Consider the following 21,487-nt stretch of genomic DNA (forward strand, 5'->3'; position numbering starts at 1 on the left):
AAGTTTATTACTAATAAAGTACTGGTACTGACCAGATCATCATGGGTAATGTCACGCCCGTCCACCAGCAAAAGTTTTCACATACACGTGCTATTCAAAATCCAATATTTGTGAAAATAGAGCTTCCACTGTCAAATAATATCAGTAGTCTGTGCACAAATGGATTAGCATTATTTCAACACAGTTCTATGCATTTCTTACAATTTTTTTTTTTTTTGACAAAAATGGCCGCTCATTTGACCCCCTAAGTAAATTTTAGCCGTGATATATTTCAAGACTCACTCAGGAAATAATATTTGCACGGACTGACCACATGGGGGCATTTCAACATCCACTTTCATACCATGTACCCATTTTTAACAATTGACAAAATTCACCCCTAGTTTTTAAAATGGATCCATTTACTTCATGTAGTACTGACATTAGTTTGGGTGTTTATTTGATTTTCCAATAATTGGAATAGTTCTGATCATAACTGTCCTCTGGTTTAACACCAACCATATTTAATCTAATAAATGAGCAAACATGTCTTTAACCCTTTCATGAGAATTATGAGAACCTTAATCAAGATTTTTTTTTTTTTTTCCTGAGTGTTTTTATTCCTCTTTAGGCATGAAAAAACAATGCAATTGATTTTTTTTTTAATAAACCTGTTTTTTTATGAGGGTAGATTTGTTTCTTTATAGCTTTAACAAAAAAAAAAAAAAAAGAAAGAAATTACGATCCAAAAACTTGCATTTGAACACTTTTTTCCTTGATTAAAGTGATTTTTTTTTGTTTTTGTTTTTTTAATGAAAATATTTATATGACCTTATTCTCGTAGTGAAAAGCGTTTTTATTTTCTTATGTGGCCCTAACATGCCATCGTACCGCTAGTGTGTATCTGTGTAAACTTTTATTGTTAGTTACTGAAATTGTATATTTAATATTCAGGATTCATAAATATTTGTCATTGTACATATAACAGAATTTTGAAGACAGTTCTGTGCTCAAGAAGGTGCAAACTTAAATATTCATACATAATATTCATACATAATAATAATAATAATAATAATAATAATAATAATGATAATCATAATAATCATATTGCTTATGATTGATTTTTTTCTTTTTATGAACCTATTTTTCATGGGGTTACAAAAATGTCCAGTCAGCTGGACACCATACATTTACTGTGTGAAAACTATGAAATACTTTTTTTTTTTAATGCTGTTAATCTGTTCTCACATTTTACCATTCTATAACCTCCTGAGACCCAGCAATGCATTTTTGTCCTCTGTAGGGGACAAGAGTTTTACAGCTTTATAAAATAAAAAAAAATGTAAAAAAAAAAATGCTGTCCATTGCTAAGGACATTCCATAATTAAAAAAAAAAAAATCTGAAAAAACTGTTGCATCATGCTGTTTCCAATCAAGACAATTATTAAATGGAAAGAGTACACGAAATCAAATTCCTTGGGGTGATAATGAATGACAAGATTTGCTGGAAGTCGCACATTAGATACATCTGCACTAAAATATCCAGAAGCATCTCTGTAATGGATCAAAGCCAGACACTTTTTAGACAACAAATCACTCCACACACTGTTTTGTTCCCTGGTTTTACCCTATTTTTATCTAAATTACTGCACAGAGGTGTGGGGCAATACATGCAAAAGCTCACTAGATCCACTTTTCATCCTGCAAAAAAGAGCTATCAGAATAATCCGCAATGTAGGGTATCGTGAACACACCAATCCACTATTTGTAAAGTCTAAAATAATAAAATTTAATGATATGGTTGAATTCCAAACAGCACAATTTCTGTACAAAGCCAGAAATAATCTATTACCTAACCATTTACAGAAAAGAGAGGGAGGGTATAAATGAAGGGAAATGACAAATTTTAAGATACAAAGATGTCGAACCACGAAGAAAAAATTCTGTTTATCCAATAATGGTGAAAGACTGTGGAACAGACTGAGTGTGGAGCTGAAACAATGTCCAAATATCAGACAGTTTAAAAACAAATACAAACAAAAAATGATTTTTACAAAATACAGAGAGGAAAGGACCTGAGGGGGCTGTGCCATATATGTGCTGATAATATCTAGTTTAAATATGGATATATGAATATATTATTGCTATATTACTATAGAGGACAATATAGAGTATTATATTATATATGTATATGTGTTTTTATTTGTTTTGTTTTTTAATTTTTATTAATATCTGGAAGGATAAGTTGTAAATGGGTATTATCATATTAGTGTATATAGGAAAAAGGATGTATGATATTGCTGTATTATTATTATTATTATAATTATTATTATATTGATATTCATGCAAAAATAATAACTGCCATATCGTGATCATCAGGAATAGTAATTGTGGGTAGGAGGACATAAGTTTTTACTTCTTCCTACTCCTTTTTGAGCATGTATAATTCCATTTCCTTTACTTTCTTTATCTTGTTCTTATTATTATTATTAATATTATTATTAAAATTAATATTATTATTTATGTATTTATTTTTGTGATTTGTTTGCTTATCAATCATTTACGTGCCAGTACTTATATTTTGCTGGTTGATTTTTGTTTTTATTTAATTGTCTACATGTTCGAAATAAAGATTTCATTCATTCATTCATTCAAATGTAAAAAAAAAAAGAGAAAAAAAACCCAAAACTTTTCCTTTCCTGGGTCTGTAGTTACTACTCAGAAATGCAAAAAAAAAAAAAAAAAAAAAAAAAAAACCCAGTTAATTACAGTCTAATAACCATTAGCAATTGATTTACACTCAAATATGCCACTGCAGATCAGGTTGACCAAGAACAGTAATGGTATGAATTGCATTGTATGGGATGATGCCTAAGCGTCCACTGTGTTGGTTGATATGCAAATTAAACAACCAAATCCATGAATATACAAGAGAACAGCTGTAGAATAACTGTCCAATGTAGTGACCACTATGCATGAAAGGGTTAAAAGCACATTTCAAACTTTTACAGTGGTTCCCAAACTATTTCAAACATGTGTGGTGTCTTCATTACCATTACAATCATGACAGCCATTTCTTTTTTTTTTTTTTTTTCTCCTTCCCTGTCTCTTCCACTGTCAAAACACTGCATCACAGTATCTGAGATGAACAGGCAGAGGTGGGAGGTGGAGAAAAGTAGAAATATCACACTGTGCAATAAACTGTTATGAGGAAAAAGCCTGTCACATAAGGTCAGAACGGTTAAGAATTTATGGTTTTATTTTATGTAATTATCAATATATTCCAGATAAATAGATAGTAATTACTTCCTGGTCAACAAATAGTCACAAGTTATTGAACCCTCACTGATGCATTTGTGTGTGTGTGTGTGTGTGTGTGTGTGTGGGGGGGGGGGGGGGGGGGGGGGGGGGTCATGGTGGTGTACTGGCTGTCCAGGCTGAACTCCACCTTCACCTGTTGGAAGCTGGGATAGGTTCCAAAGGATGGTGCCCATAGAGGCAACATGGTTCCCACAGAATCAAACTACCAGAGTTTCTGAAGAATGAAATGGAAGAGAAACTATAGAGCGAGTAATATCTGAATAAATTGTGAAATACACATGTATACAAGTATGTCCAGATGATCAGAACCATGTCATCATTAGAGTCTTTGATTTATGGAACCTTAGATCTTGTATTTAGCCTTCTTATTTAAGTGTTCAGCTATATTACCACATCACCAGAGGAGACACCCCTTAGGGTGACAACTGCTGAGGTGGAGCGGTCCCTGCTAAGGATTAACCCTCGCAAAGCTGCTGGCCCAGATAATATCCCGGGGAGGGTCCTTAGAGACTGTGCTTCTCAGCTGTCAGAAGTACTAACAGACATCTATAACATCTCCCTCTCACAGGCAGTTGTTCCAACCTGCATGAAAACATCTACCATAATCCCTGTCCCCAAAAGCTCCACAGTGACAGGCCTGAGTGACTATCGGCCGGTGGCCCTCACCCCAATTGTCACCAAATGCCTTGAGAGGCTCGTTATGGCCCACATCAAAGACTCCATCTCTGTCACCGTGGACCCTCACCAGTATGCTTACCAGCAGAACCGCTCCACTGACGACGCCATCGCATCAGTGGTCCACACAGCCCTAACCCACCTGGAGAAAAAGGACACGTATGTGCGCCTGCTCTTCACTGACTTCACTTCTGCATTCAATACCATCATTCCACACATCCTGGTGCAGAAGCTCCACAATCTTGGACTGACCCCCTCCCTCTGCAACGGGGTGTTAGACTTCCTCACCAATAGACCACAGACTGTCCGTATCCATGACATCTCCTCCTTCCCCATCACCCTCAGCACTGGCTCCCCTCAGGGCTGTGTGCTGAGCCCCCTCCTGTTCACCCTGCTGACGTATGACTGCTCTGCCAAACATCCAAGTTGTCATATCGTGAAGTTTGCGGACGATACGGCAGTGGTTGGATGTATCACCAATAATGACGAATCAGAATACGGAGAGGAGGTGGAACATCTGGAGCGCTGGTGCACTGACAGCAACCTCTGCATCAACATGAAAAAGACAAAGGAAATGATTGTGGACTTTAGGAGGAGCAGACACTGTCCCCCTCCCCTGCACATCAGTGGAGCAGCTGTGGAAGTGGTCCCCAGCGTCAGGTACCTGGGTGTCCACCTCAGTGAGGACCTTATCTGGAGCCACAACACCTCAGGCTTGGTTAGGAAGGCTCACCGGCGCTTATACTTCCTCAGAAGACTGCGGTGGGTTGGACTCGGAGGATCAGTCCTGTCCTCCTTCTACAGGTGTGTGGTGGAAAGTGTCCTCACCTCCTGCATCACAGTGTGGCATGGCAGCTGCTCTGTGGCAGAGAGGAAGGCTCTACACATGGTGGTGAAGGCTGCACAGAGGGTCATCGGGTGCAGCCTTCCCACCACCACGGACATTTACATCTCCAGGTGCAGAAAGAGGGCCAACGGCATCATGAATGATCCCACCCACCCTGCAAATGCACTTTTTGTCCCTCTTCCCTCAGGAAGAAGGGTGTGGAGTATCCAGAACAGGACCACTAGACTAAAAAACAGCTTCTTTCCAACAGCGGTGAGGCTCTTGAACTCAGGCACTGCTCTGTAGCCTCTCACATAAGGGACGGTTACACAAATACCTAACTGCACCTTATTGCACTGCCTCTTTGTACTTCACTCTGCTGTTGCACTGTACTTCAGCGTCTACTGTGTATAGGCTAGGTTAGGTTGTAAATATGTGCTATTATTTTATGTAGGTATTTTAAAGTTTAATTTTAGACGTATATTTTACTGATTTTAAATTAGCCTTAGTTTTAGTCGTTTTTAATGTATTCATTTATTATTTATTTTATTCAGATGGCAAATACGGGTCCTCAGAAACCAGTTTCGTTCTATTCCTTGTGATGGAATGACAAATAAACTCCTTTGAATCCTTTGAATATATTTGTCTTTAACTAAAACCTGCATTTTGCTGAAAAGGGGGTTAAGAAAATAGACAGTGTTCAACTAGATTTACTGTTCTGAACTTCTTTCTATTTCAAGTTTTTATCCTATAATTGAGTTATTTTATCTTAAAATCACCTTATTTTCACTTATATATCACCTGATAGAATAACCTATGAAGTTGATATTACAGGGACGCTGTAAAATACCAGAAAAAGCTATTTGTGGACACTTAAGACCTCATTATATGTGATTTTCTGGGTTAAAATGAGCATTTTTTGCGCTTTTTGACAGGCCCTTCATACTTTGTGGTGGTGGGGTCAAACATTGTCGGATTTTGCTGAAATTTTTTGGGGGGACTATTATAATGTTGGAGAATAACTGGTTTAAATAACACCATGATCTGAAGAGAAAAGTGATTTTTGAGACGCCCTGTTCCCTGATGACGCAGATTTATTCCAACATGACTATGACCAGGATTCATCAGGATCAGACTGTTACAGAGTTCAGACCTGCACCAGAGTCCAGACCTAAGTATTGCAACAAAAAACTAAATAAGTATTGCATCTATTGATGTGCGTTCTCAACCTTTGGGAGCCGTATTGCTTTCATAACACAGTCTATTAGTGTATTTTACTGCAATAATATAAGAGAAGATATATACTGTTCACCTGAGTTTTCATAATGAGCTTGTGGTTCTTAGCAATAAAGGAACGCATGAATGATGAATCTGCAGAACCTGTATTTATAGCTCAGGCAGCGTTTGAACTGGTGTGTGTTCCTCCCATAATGTGAAAATCTGTGTTGATTTGCATGATGAAGTTGTGAGGCTCAGAGTGCAGGATGAGAAAAGGGGGGTCTTTACCTCAGCTCTTTATTCAGGTCCGTTTGCAGTAAATCTTCATTCAGGAGCAATAACCTCTGCTCCAATTTGTTCTTCCTCCTGAAGGTCTTCATCAGTCAAATTGTCACAGTGTGCTGTGGAACCTGCTCATTGCCGCTTGTGGCTACATTTCATTAGTTTTTTATTAGACCATTGGCTGGTAACCTACCGTCGAAGGTGTTTTATATCGCTCTCACTTTGGTGAAAAAATGTTGGAAGCGCTTGGGGCTGAGATGGTTGTGTGTTTTACAGAATGAATTGCAAGAACATTTAAACCTCCTCACAACTTCACTTTAAGGCTGAGCTGGGACTTTCAAAAAGTATTCAGCGGAACAAAGCACAAGGGATGAATTTTAGGAAATGTTAATGAATGAATACATTGTCTTACAAAAATAAATTGGCTTCAGACAGAATTTTAATTCTCATTATTTTTTTTTCTTACTCTTTCAACAGGAGTTTACTGGATGTGGATACTTTTTCCAAGTCAGATCCTGGTATGTATGAACTCTCTTATGAATATTCTTAACAATAGCCCAACAATATGTCAGTTATTACTATTCCTAAATAATTAAAGGTGGGGTGCGAGATATTTTCCTGGAGCATTTTTTTACTGTATTGCTTAAAATCCCCTTCACACCCAGATTACAACCAATTAATTAAATGCTGTAACACTTGGGTGTCAAACTCATTTTAGTTCAGGGGTCACATTCAGCCCAATTTGATCTGAAGTGGGCCGAACCAGTAAAATTATAATATAATAATACATAAATAATGTCAACTCCAAACTTTTCTCCATGTTTTAGAGTGAAAAAAGTAAAATTACATTGGGAAGATGTTTGCATCTACAAACTATCCTCTCAAACAATGTGAATAAAATGAACAAACTGAAAAAAATGTTTAATTTTAACAATATTCTGCTTCAGTTTATCATTTATACATGTACATTACCACTTTCAGATCACAGTGGAGCTACAAACACACAAAACATTTGATAACAGGTGGAATATTATTAAAATTGTCCTTACTTCTCTGAAGACATCCTATGGAGGTAAATCTGTGTCATCATATTTTAAATTATAAAAGACATTGAATTTCTAGCACTGCATTTTTTTGCACTGAAATAAAATATCTGAATTTTTGCACCTGAATGTTTGATTCTGAATTTATTGCATCTGATTTTTTTTTTTATTCTAAATTTATGAACATAGTTGAATTCAGAGACAAACAATTCAGATGCTTAATTTCAGTGCAAAAAAAAAAAATTCAGATACTTAATTTCAGTCAAAAAAAAAAAAAAAAAAAAAAATCAGTGCTACAAATTCAATGTCTTTTGTAACTCAAAATCTGATGACACAGATTTACTTCCATATTTTTCAGGTTGTTCATATTTGTTCAGGTTATTCAGATATTTTTTGCAATATTATACTTTGTTTTAGTGTAAATACATGAAAACATTTACATTTACAAAGAGGAAAATTTGGAGTTGTGAGTATTTATAGGCTATTATGACCTACCTGAGACTGAATTGGTCTTAATGTGGAACCTGAACTAAAATGATCAATGTTAATATCTTAAGTGTAATTTTTGCATTTCACTAATTCATCCCACAGGCCGGATTGGACCCTTTGGCGGGCCGGATTTGGCCCCCGGGCCGCATGTTTGACACCTGTGCACTAACACAAAAATTTTAAAAAATTGTCACCTGTGCAATGGACAGGACTGAAAAAACACCATCCAATCATCTTGAGCACCCAATGGAAATGATTGAACAGTGATTTGTCTGTCAAACTCACCTGCCATTTGTCCCTCCCCCCTCTGCGTGTACCCCTCCTCATGCATGAATTGTGCATTCTCAGAGGTTTGGAGCAACTGGTACAGGAAACGAAGCCAGAGCCAGAGCTTGGTTATATTAGTTATATTAGGATGGAAAGTTCACAGACAAACTGTTTTGTCACTAAAATAAATCAGTAGGAAATATAACGTTAGTCACATAGGTATGAAGTGGGGCTGTTCTGGAAGAGCGGAGGTGTTGGAGGAGACTAAATGAGGTATGCATGGATCGGAGCTGGAGCTGGGGCCTCCAGAGCCAGGCAAATTGCACTGGTCTACAAGGAAAATGCTTCCAGAATAAAAGTAATGAAATTTGACCACAAAAGTCACTGGTAAAGAAAAATCAAGTAAAAAATGCTGGTTGGCTGAACTTTCCAAGATACAGCCTTGGGTCAAAATGTGAAATTCAAGAATTAATGAGAGAACGAGTTTGACTCAAAAGGAATATTTGTCTCAGAGCTACAAGATCTACTTCAAAACACTGTCTGCACATTAGAATACATTCACTTTACAGGTTCTATTTAGTGGAAGATTTATAAAACTATTATATAAATGTACATAAACCAATATATATGTGTAATAACACTTAATCATATACAGGGTGGGGAAGCAAAATTTACAATATTTTGAGGCAGGGATTGAAAGACAGTGTATGACCAATTAGTTTATTGAAAGTCATGAGTCATTTATTTGCCACAAGAAAATTTACATAATAGAAAATGTTTTTATTCTGTGTCCTCCTTCTTTCTCAATAACTGCCTTCACACGCTTCCTGAAACTTGCGCAAGTGTTCCTCAAATATTCGGGTGACAACTTCTCCCATTCTTCTTCAATAGTATCTTTAAGAAAGTCGACATTGTTGTGTGATGTTCTATTGGTAGCATGTTCTAAAACGCCCCAAATAGCAGAATCCAGAGGGTTTAGATCTGGGCTAGAAGGCGGCCATAAACATGATTCCCAAAAATTGCTAAAGTTGGATTTGTTGCTGTTGTCAACAAGTGTTTTGGTGTTCTTGTGTAAGATTTTAACTTCAAATCATATTTTACTGCATTTCTAACGGTCTTGTTGTCTAGCTCAAGTTCAATTGCCATTTTTCTCATGGATTTGGTTGGATCCTTTAGGATTTTGGATTTGAGAGCTTTAATAAAAGCTTTGGTACGTTTTTTTGTTGCTTCCTCCACTTCCAGACTTTCTCGTTATAGTTTTGCTCATAGTCATTCTCTTCTTTCCATTATAAACAGTCTTTATGGACACTCCAACTATTTTTGAAATCTCCTTTGGTGTGACGAGTGCATTCAGCAAATCACACACTCTTTGACGTTTGCTTTCCTGATTACTCATATGGGCAAAAGTTTCTGAAAAGGTATGGATAATAGTGTTAGGTATGATTATGACATCAATATATGTTTGGTTTCATAACAATTGACGTAGTGCCTGCTGAGAAAAAACAACTAAATGTTCATTGTAAATTTTGCTTCCTCACCCTGTACTTTGAAAACATCAGCAAACCGGCACTTTTGTCATTTATTTTCCAATTAATCTTATTAAAATACATAACATTTAGCACATTTAATCTCTGAAGCAAATCATTTCTAAAAAAATTGCAGACCAGTGTTGTTGCTGTGCAGCGCTCGTGAACCCTCGGGAACAAGCATCGCACGTGCCAGTACTCTGGAGGCGTGGCTTCGGGGGGATGTCTGAAGAAAGGGGTTTGGACTTTTGAATTGAGTATTTTTAAAATGTAGCTTGCTCGAACCATTTTTCCAAGATCTCGTACCCCACCTTTAATCTAAATATGATATTCATTACATATCTGCATACTTTGCCGTTTCTCTTCTGATGTTGTGGTCTTGCAGTTGCATTATTATTTTGGACATGTTTTTGGGGAAACAGTGTGAGAAGTTCTTTACTTTAAGAGAAAGACATAATGAATGGTGTTCTATTTTCCACTGGCTTTTCCACTGGTAAGTAAGAAGGTCAAAGCTATCAATGGTCGACAACGGTGCTGATAAAATGTAGCACTGAGGGAGAGCAGGTAGGATTAAAGAAGAAAGACAAAACTAAGGAGGTACTGAGAAGAAAGGTTGGACTAAGGTCAAGCTATGAATTTGGCTTTGGTTCAGTAAGTAGGAAAGACATAAGAGGGAGGAAATAACCAGGATGTTCTGGCTGTGAAAAGGTGCTAAGGTTAGAATGGATTGGATTCTCAAAGTCTTATCAATACAAGGCTATGCTTTGTAAAATTTTACAATGGAAATATTATCTATGAGGATGAGAAATGATGCAAGCAATAGGTGAAAAACAACCCCCAAAACTACCTCTTAGTATTCCTATCAGAGTTACCTGGGCCAACCCTTTAGATGACGGAGAGATGAAGCTGGGGCCCATGGTACGATAAAACACTGGGTTATAAGGTTTAACGTCTTCCATAAATTGTGTCTGTGTTGTGTTCGGAGCTGGTCATTTGTTGTAAATAGCCATCTCTATTTCTAAGCTAATGGTAGCTAGATTTGTACACTGAACTAAGGGCTGTGCAATTAATCGAAATTCAATTACGATTTTGATTATTACACGCAACGATTACAAGAATTATGTAATCGAGAAAAAACGATTATTAATTTTGAGTTGTTTTAATTCACGCGCACGCAAGCTACCATGAGCTGCTCTGCCCCGCCCCCCTCTAAGCTACTGCTGCCAGCTAGCCGGCAGGTCCACCCCAAGAGGAAAGTTGTACCAAGCGGTCTGGAAAAATGGCAAGAGAATCACAGCAGAAGTGCTTGGTAAACAAAAAAGGCAAGTCAAATTCAATTGTATGGAATCACTTTGGGTTTGATGAAGAAGATGAAGAGCAAAAACACATCACGTACAAAAAGTGTTTCGTAGTTGTGTCCACACTGACCACTAACACAACAAACCTTTTTAACCATCTAAAGTTTAACCACCACCACCTTTATCATAATCTTATGAAAAACTAAAACACATAAAAACAACTACGTCAGCAATGCAATCTTCAGTCTCCGAATCTCTTTACGCTGCAACTCCCGTATTAACCTAACCCTAACCTGTATAACCCTAACGTACGTATTCTAGATGGCTATTGTATACAGAAGACCTGAACTGAAACCTCACGGCACGCCACTGAATTTACTATGTTTCATACTACATTGAACATACTTGAATTTATAATTTGCACTTTACATGAGTTTTTTTTTTTTTTTTTTTAAATTGCTCCAGTTCTATGGCAAGTCTATAGCAGTTTAATTCCAGTGCACTATTTGTTTACAAAAGGAAACATACTTGAATTTACAGTACACTTATTTGCATTGAAAGATTTTTTTGTTTCGTACAAAAGTGAACATACTTTGTTTTAGTGGTTAAAAGCTTTATTTGTTTAAAGAGTATATTTTACATTGTTTTGCAAGAAAAAAAACAACTTTAAGGTTAACAAATAATCGTTTTTAATAATCGTGATTTCAATTATTGCTAAAATAATCGTGATTATTTTTTTTTTTCTGTAATCGAGCAGCCCTAACTGAACTCATACAAATTTTCACAACCTGTTGTCTACATAGAAAACATGTACAGTATTGTTGTCATAGTTACTGCCCACATAATCAGTGGCTTAGAAAACATCTGGCCCCAGCTTAAAACAGACTCCAACATAAACTCGATTCAAGCCCACATGGTCAAATGTTACATTATTGAACCTTTAAATTGGACTTGCAGTAGCCTGTACACTGACCTATAGTCAGGGGTTCCACTACCAATTTTTGGCCCCATGAAAGTGTAATCGTTGTGGACTAGGGATGTAATGATATGAAAATTTCATATCACGGTTATTGTGACCAAAATCATCACGGTTATCATTATTATCATGGTGTTATTGAAATTGTGCTCAAAATGTTCAAAAAGTACTTACGCACACACTGAAATAATTTAGTTCCGACATTCAGCTGGTCCCACTTTGCTTTCACTGCACTTTGTTAAATGAACCAAACCTTTTGAATAACGTATTCCCCTCCTCAACTGTTGTGGGGCCGCATCAACAATTAAAAGACAAACAGTCAAAAACAAACCTCACTCATCTGTGGGTTAATGTAGGACAACTTCTGTTTCCACCACATGAAAACAGAACATGGATCTGAGTCGTCTGTTTCCTGTATTTGGTTCAGTCGAAGCCAACAGAGATCTGTTTTTAGGACCAGAGTTCATTTGTTCTGCATCAGCGTTTGATTGCATATTCAAACCTCCCCAAACAAACCGGGCTATCCAATGAAACCAGCTCTGGTCGGTTTAAAGCATTTCCGATGTAATAGCAACCATATAGCCAAGGTCTTTACCTCTTTCTTGCTCTTTTGTGCTGATACTTATTTGCTATGTCAGTAGTTGGTGAATGCTAACCTCAGCTGCTACACTTCTGCTGGCACTTACAAAATGATCCTTTGTGGTTCACCGAATGCCTGGATAAAAATATAGACAACTGGCCAATATGTTTCAGTAATGGGCAGTTTACTGGCTTGTCTTTTAATCTTGTAATCTTTTTTACTTGCACTCTGAGAGACCTCTGCATACTAATTTCTATATACCTGAATGTGTACAGGGTGGGGAAGCAAAATTTACAATGAACATTTAGTTGTTTTTTCTCAGCAGGCACTACGTCAATTGTTTTGAAACCAAACATATATTGATGTCATAATCATACCTAACACTATTATCCATACCTTTTCAGAAACTTTTGCCCATATGAGTAATCAGGAAAGCAAACGTCAAAGAGTGTGTGATTTGCTGAATGCACTCGTCACACCAAAGGAGATTTCAAAAATAGTTGGAGTGTCCATAAAGACTGTTTATAATGGAAAGAAGAGAATGACTATGAGCAAAACTATTACGAGAAAGTCTGGAAGATACTATTAAAGAAGAATGGGAGAAGTTGTCACCCGAATATTTGAGGAAGACTTGCGCAAGTTTCAGGAAGTGTGTGAAGGCAGTTATTGAGAAAGAAGGAGGACACTTAGAATAAAAACATTTTCTATTATGGAAATTTTCTTGTGGCAAATAAATTCTCATGACTTTCAATAAACTAATTGGTCATACACTGTCTTTCAATCCCTGCCTCAAAATATTGTAAATTTTGCTTCCCCACCCTGTACAAATAGCAAATAAAACGATCTTATCTTATCTTGTCTTATCATTTCGTACCTTATCTTATCTAATCCTATCTTATCTTGTCTTATTGTATCATACCGTATCTTATCTTATCGTATCATACCGTATCTTATATTATCTTATCTTATCTCGTCTCTTCTTGTCTTATCATATCGTACCTTATCTTATCTTGTCTTGTTGTATCGTATCGTACCGTATCTTATCGTATTGTACGTTAACTTATCTCAACTCGTCTCATCTTGTCTTATCATATCATACCTTATCTTATCTCATCTTATCTTACCTTGTCTTATCTCATCTTGTCTCGTCTTGTCTTATCGTATCGTACCTTATCTTATTGTATTGTACCTTATCTTATCTTGTCTTGTCTCATCTCGTCTTATCGTATCGTACCTTATCTTATTGTATTGTACCTTATCTTATCTCGTCTCATCTTGTCTTATCGTATCGTACCTTATCTTATCTCGTCTTATCATATCGTACCTTATCTTATTGCATTGTATCTTATCTTATCCTATCTTATCTTTTCTCGTCTCATCTTGTCTTCATATCGTACCTTATCTTTTCATATTGCACCTTATCTTATCTCATCTTGTCTCGTCTTATTGTATTGTACCTTATCTTATCTCTTCTTATCTTGTCTTGTCTTATCATGTCATACCTTATCTTATTATATTGTACCCTATCTTATCTTATCTCATCTCATCTCATCTTATCTTCATGGAGAGGTGCAGTGACTTAGCACAGGTTAGCTTGTTCACACGACTGGATCAACATAATGAATTATCAATGCTATAATTTTTATTTGTATTTTTTTGGTATGTTTTAATACATATTTATTAGTAACGGGTTGGATTCGTGTATTTCCAGTCGTATTTAAATTTTAAAAAAGACAAGATAAAAAATGTCAACTCACTGAAAACATTATGAACCAGATTTAGTTTAGTTTTAGTCATTTGATACAGTTATTAGATTCGACTTAGCAGCATTGGACTAGTCCAGGTTCGAACCTTTAAAGAATTTTAACGAGGAAGGAAACTACCTTACAACTGCAACTAGGTTTAAAATGGAACAAATAATTTGCAGACAATCCGGTGTTCAAAGTTTCTGTCTCTAAACACAATTATTTGAGCATGAAGTGTGATGCGCAGAGTAATAGAAAAATGCCAAGATAGTGTTTTAGTTTTGAAAGATGATGTCGAGTAACCTCAGTACTTTTTCCTTGCCTTTAGTGAAAAGCTGCCAAAAAACCATATAAAGAAAATTACAGGGAGTGAATCTTCTCTGCACCTAGCAATCCAAACTGTTCTCCTGCCAGTTTTCATTGATTATTCCTCTCGCCCTTGTAGCACTAAAGCTTTCTACCTTTATCAAGTCCAGCTGCAAAACAGACAAGCCGTGCCCCATTTCAAAGCTGATGCTACAAAACCCTTCTCAGACAACTATTATCCTCCCAAAATCATCCAGATAAGTACAGCTGGGAAGCACAGCTGTCTGACTCTTCAGCGTGGCTGGTTTTGAGGGTAGAGTGGTGATACCTGGGTCTGGTCACAGGTGTGAGACCAGCATAAAGAGACCAGATAGAGGGGAATGATGCATAAATACTGCCGTCACCGCAGGCAACAGGAGCAGATGTGGCCAACATTACTTGGAGACTCCTGTTGGCATAAGCAGTGGAACACCTGGAGAAGCACATTTAACAACCTTTAATTAGCAGCAGGACACAGAAGGAATAAAGGTTCCAGAAATGAATTAAACAAGTATGAACTTAAAGTTTTGCTGCACATGATTTAGGTCGAGGGTCTCAAACATGCGGCCCGGGGGCCAAATGCGGCCCACCAAAGGTTCCAATGCGGCCCATAGGATGAATTTGCCAAGTGCAAAAATTCCAGTCTTGAATTGAATTAAGCAAAAAAAAAAAAAATTAGCTTGAATTAAGGTAAAAATCTTGGATCAAGCAAAAAAAAAAAAATTCAATTAAGTAAAGAAATCTTGAATTAAGCCAAAAAAAAAAAAAACTCTTCAATTAAGTAAAAAAAAATCTTGAATTAAGCAAAAAAAAAGTCTTCAGTTAAGTAAAAAAAAATTTGAATTAAACCAAAAAAAATTCAATTAAGTCAAAAAATCTTGAATTAAGCCAAGAAAATCTTCAATTAAGTAAAAAAAAATCTTGAATTAAGCCAAAAAAAATCTTCAGTTAAGTAAAAAAATCTTGAATTAAGCCAAAAGAAATCTTCAGTTAAGTAAAAAAAATCTTGAATTAAGCCAAAAAAAGTCTTCAATTAAGTAAAAAAATCTTGAATTAAGTAAAAAAAATCTTGAATTAAGCCAAAAAAAATTCTTCAATTGAGTAAAAAAAATCTTGAATTAAGCCAAAAAAAAAAAGTCTTCAGTTAAGTCAAAATAAAAAATCTTCAATTAAGTAAAAAAAAAAAAAATCTTCAATTAAGTAAAAAAAAATATCTTGAATTAAGCAAAAGAAAACTTCAATTAAGTTAAAAAAAAAACAAACTTGAATTAAGCCAAAAAAAATCCCAAATTTAGCAAAAAATCTTGAATTAACCAAAAAATCTTCAATTAACAACTTCAATTGTTCTTTTGTTTTAGTGCAAAAAAATAGCATTAAATTATGAAAATATTTACATTTACAAACTATCGTATAACAATTAAATGTGAATAACCTGAACAAATATGAACCTGAAATGTCTAAAGAAAATTAAGCACAATTTTAACAGTTTTCTGCCTTTTACTAAGTATTTAGTGTCTTTTAGATCTGATCCATAATACACATGCAGAAATGATAAGTGGAGGCTGACTATTTTTAAAACTACACTTATTTTTCTTTAGAAATTTCAGTTTTTTCATGTTATTCACATCTTCTTTGTTTGGATAGTTTATAAAAGTAAGTATTTTCATAATTTAATGGGAGTTTTTTGCACTAAAACAAAGACAAAACTTTGGAGTTGTCATTATTTACAGGTTATTCTGCTATTATTTTACTGGTCCGGCCCACTAGAGATCAAATCGGGCTGAATGTGGAACCTGAAAGAAAAGACCCCTGATTTGGGGGATCTAATTTCAGAATTAAATACTGTTTTGATTCATGTCTAATGACCTGAGAATAAGAACTGTTGTTTTTTCGTAATATGAGAATAAGACGTAAACTCCTCTGAGGCCATGTTGAACTTTAACAGCTTCTAATTAAGTTACTACTGAGTTTCTACAGTTTTTTTTTTTTCTTTCATTTTATGACATGTGGCATCCAACATTAACCCTGTCATGCATGAATTATGAGAACCTTTATCAAGATTTTTTTCCTGAGCGTTTTTATTCCTCTTTAGGCATGAAAAAAACAATGTGACTGATTTTTTTTTTTTTTTATGAACCTATTTTTCATAGAGTTACAAAAATGTCCACTCAGCTGGACACCATGCATTTAATTTTTGAAGCAAAGAAACATGCATTTACTGACATATTGTGTGAAAATTATGAAATAAAAGCCTTTTTGACCTCCTGAGATCCAGCAATGCATTTTTGTCCTCTGTAGGGGAAAAAAGTTTGACAGTTATACTTAAAAAAAATGCTGTCCATTGTAAAGGACATTCCATTAAATACATACATACATACATACATACATAAATAAATAAATAAATAAATAAATAAAATTTTTTTAAAAATGTCTCGGGGGGGATAAAAAACAAACAAACAAACAAAAACTGTTGCATTATGCGGTTTCCAATCAAGACAAATGGAAAAAAGCTAAAAATTTCACTTTCCTGGGTCTCAGGAGGTTAATGCTGCTAGTCTGATGTTTTCTCACATTTTAAAATACTATAATACTAGTTATTACTCACTCAGATAAAATGCAAAAAAAACAACAACTGTCAATTACAGTCTAATAACAACTAGCAATTGATTTAGATAAAAGAACAGGACAATTACAGTAATGGTATGAATATCAGTGTATGGGATACATAAGTGTCCGCTGTGTTGGCTGATATGGAACTAAAACAACAAAAATCATGAATATACAAGAGAACAGCTGTAGAATAACTGTCCACTGTAGTGACCACTATGCATGAAAGGGTTAAGATGCACTATTGTCACCTACTGTGCTGGAGTATGTAACAAAGTTGGACTTTGCTTAATGCTAGCAGCTCTTCCATTGTTGACATTAGCTTGACTTTCTATACTATTGAAAGTCGCAGTTACCTGTCCTTGCCCAGACAATCTATCCACTGAGGTCTGCTCAGAGGATTTCTCCCAAATTCTTATGCTCACTAGGGGTGTAAGAAAATATCGGTTCTGCAATATATTGAGATATTTAATTTCACAATACTGTTTGTGTGCAAGATAACTCAAAAAGTTATGGATGGATTTGGATGAAAATTTCAGGAAATGTTGATACTGGCACAAGGAACAAATGATTAAATTTTGGTGGTGATGGGGGGGGGGGGGGGGGGGCACTGGGGCCCATTGATCTGCCTTGACGGAGGTCTGCGCTCTCTTTTCTAGAAAAGCACTCGCCCACCCCCAATCACCACCAAAATTTAATCATTTGTTCCTTGTGCCAGTATCAACATTTCCTAAAATTTTCATCCAAATCCGTCCATAGCTTTTTGACTTATCTTGTACACAAACAGACAGACAGACAGACAGACCAACGCCGGCAAAAACATAACCTCCTTGGCGGAGGTAATAAAACTTCTGTGGGCCCATCATGTGATACCATCACAGATTTGAGGTTGTCTGTTGTCTTTTGTAGTTTTACCCAAAAATCAAAATCGAAAATCGAGCTTTTACAGGAAAAAAATCAGGATTTTATTTTTGGCCAAAATCGTGCAGCCCTTGTCAAAGTAGACAGTAGTGAAACATGAGTGGAGTGTGCTGTCTAACAATGCGACATGATGAAACTGTTGCATCAGTGTATGAGTGGATTGACCGTTCAGAGTGGTGTGAATGTCCCATTGTGCTCACCACTCATTCTGTGTTAAATTACAGACAAAGAGACGTCACTTTAAAAGCTTCATGAAACCAGAAATGTGGTGCATCTAATTTATGGAAAGTGTTTCTCAGATTGAGTTGCAAAGTGGGATATGAAAACAAAGGGAAAAGTGGCTGTGGCTAACTGCACAGGAGTGTATTTAAATGACCTTCTATATGATGAGGGCTATAGAACAGATTAATTATATGTTAAAAAAGGCGACAGACGCTGGATAGGTTATAAACCTCAGTTCAGTGTGTCAGACTGGAACCATAGGGTGGTAGTTTTGTGTGTCGAATATGTAACTGTGTCAACTGTCAACCTCATGTAGCGGGATTTCACCCCCTGTTGTGTTTTTTTATTGCTTATACATCATCATGCATGTGTAATTAGATTAGGCAGTACTCCTGCTGTCAGTATTTATGCATGTTACACCTACCACCTGCCTTTGCATATGAGGCACTTTTTGTGTAATACGCAAGTTTTTCTAACCCTTATTTGCTTTAATTTTTAGTCAGGTTCGACTGAAGGTGCAGATTTTTATGAAGTGGATGTTTATGTGCATCTCCACTTTCAGCCAATCAGTTTTTATTTAATTACCGAAGGGGAGGCAAGGGCTATTGTTTTGGTTCGGTTTGTTTGATTGTTAATACTCTAGCAGCAAAACTATAAGGTGAATTTATACCAAATTGGGTTTATAGATTGCCAGTGATGCAAATTAAATCTGATTACATTTTGGGAACAGTGGGTCAAAGTTTAAATTTTTTATGAATTTTTAAAATCTTTTTTTCCCCCATTTACTTTTAATGGGCGAAATTTCAAATGTCTGTAGCAGCAAAACTATTGGTTGAATTCATACTAAACTGGGGTTATAGATTGGCAGTGACCCAGAATAGATGTGATTACATTTTGGGAAAAGTAAGTCAAAATTAAAATTTTTTATGCATTTTTAAAATATTTTTTCTTCTCCCATTTACTTATAATGGGTATAATGGGTAAGGTCCACGACTGCATGAACACTGAGTGTACCTGCTTTGTTAGGTACCATGAAGAAATGGTACTAATGTAAGGAATGATGTTCAAAGGGATAACGTGGATGTGGACAGGGGTCTGGATCAGCACTTATGTTGGTCTAATGTTCTAAAAATGATGTTCTAATGTTCTAAAATACATGTTCCTTTCACTTTACATGTGGTTTTTTTTGTATTTTTTACATGTACTTCTTGGATTTATTTATGATCCCGCCCCCCAAAGGGGAGGCAAGGGTTATTGTTTTTGGTTTGTTTCTTTGATTGTGTTTGGTTGTTAATGCTCTAGCAGCAAAACTCGTCGCTTTTCCATTGACGCTCAAATTGCACAAATACAACTTGCGCATAAAAATTTGCCTAATGGAAAACGACAATTTTGCCACAAGTCTCATTTTTCAATGAAAAGTTTTTGTGCTGGCAAGAGGTGGTTTTTCGGGCATAGAGCAAATCGTATATCACGCAAACCTGCAATAGAAAGACCTTTTTTCGCAACTAGAGTCAGGTGAATTAAAAAAAACGGATGTTGACGGATGTTGCAACAAGCGAAGAAGAAGAAACATGTCGCAGTATGTGTGGACACACCAGGAAACCCGATCATTTTTTAATTCAGTACGAGATAGAGGGGTAATATATAATAATAATGACTATATCTGTAAATCAACACCATATTTACGTTCGCTGCCATGTTTATGGAATGACTTCTTGTGTCATCTCACGATAATAAATAGACAAATCATTGCATTTGTGATTTAATGGAAAAACCGACATTATGCACTTCTGTTTTTTCAATATTTAGCAAATATCGGCAAAGTTTTGCGCAGATGTCTAAAGGAAAAAGTGACCATTGGTTAAAATCATACCAAATTGGGTTTATAAATTGCCAGTGACTCAGAATAGATGTGGGTACATTTTGGGAAAAGAAAGTCAAAGTTTACATTTTTTATGACCCTTTAAAATCTTTTTTTTTTCCTCCCATTCCCATCCCATAATGGGCACAATTTTAATGGTCTATAAAAGCATACATTTTGTCTCAGTTTACTTCAAACTTGGCCCACATATATAGAGGCAATTGATATACTGACATCAGCACATGCATAAACATGATGACATCAGCTGGATCGATGCCAAAATAAGCTACAATATGTGCGAGGGGCGGGGTTTATTGTGCCTGGCACCAAGGTTATTATCGTTAACGAAAACTAATGAAATAACGAAAACTAGAATTGAAAAAACATTTTCGTTAACTGAAATAAATAAAAACTATAATTAAAAGAAAAAAAAAAAGATAACTAACTGAAACCGTATTGTGTGCTTACAAAACTACCCAAAACATATAAAAATTATGGATAAAATTCCCTTCGTTTTCGTCTTTGTCAATGTCAGATTGATACGAAAGCAATTTATTTCGTTCTAGCAATTTTAGCTAGCAACACCATACGACACTTCACGGTCCGTCACTTGTGGTTTCCAGTCGTCTTCTGGTCCCCACTCTACCTGGAAACATGGAGACTAAAGCTGGGAGAAAACAGCCGAGTCCTGTCTGGGATTTATTTGAATACGACGGAGAAGAAGATAAAAGTTACGACAAAACTAAAACTAAACTAAAACTGAGCATTTAGGGAAAAAAAAAACTAATAAAAACTAGCAAACCTGCTCTAAAAACTAATTCAAACTAACTGAATTAGAGAAAAAAAAGTCAAAACTAAATAAAACTAAACGATAATGAAAAATCCAAAACTATTAGAACCTTGCCTGGCACCATTTGTTTGGACGTGTGATCTTACGCTGTGGCTGCATACAGACCTGTAATTATGTTATTCCACTAGTGAGTCACATTTTATGGAAACATGTTAATACACTGGTGCCCATAATGTTAGAATACGTTTGTTTTCAGACACATGCACAAACACATAAGTAATGACCTTTGACCTGGTGTAATCATTACATACTGAGTCCCAGTTACACTTTATCTACGAACAATAAATCATATTTTATGAGAAGGTAAGGGTATTTTACTCCAACTTTATGAGCAACTATGTATTTAGGGTTCTATGTATAATATTTAGTCTTTGTTTTATGTGTTCTGGGCTCTTGACTCTGAGGATAATAACTCTGGTCCACACTTAAACACAAATGCCACCTGCTATTAAACGG

The 21,487-nt window shown here is 35.8% G+C and overlaps 1 protein-coding gene across 1 annotated transcript in view; it reads left to right on the forward strand.

Moving 5' to 3' along the window:
* The window catches only part of LOC115423108 (copine-9-like), a 275,059-nt gene that overhangs the window by 5,733 nt on the left and 247,839 nt on the right, over positions 1-21,487 (forward strand). The window contains exon 2 of the mRNA XM_030139830.1: positions 6,779-6,819. Coding sequence (XP_029995690.1) covers positions 6,779-6,819 — 41 coding nt within the window. The remainder of the gene's footprint in view (positions 1-6,778; positions 6,820-21,487) is intronic.

Source organism: Sphaeramia orbicularis, chromosome 7 (genome assembly GCF_902148855.1).
Source record: "Sphaeramia orbicularis chromosome 7, fSphaOr1.1, whole genome shotgun sequence".
In the NCBI taxonomy this organism is placed as follows: domain Eukaryota; kingdom Metazoa; phylum Chordata; class Actinopteri; order Kurtiformes; family Apogonidae; genus Sphaeramia; species Sphaeramia orbicularis.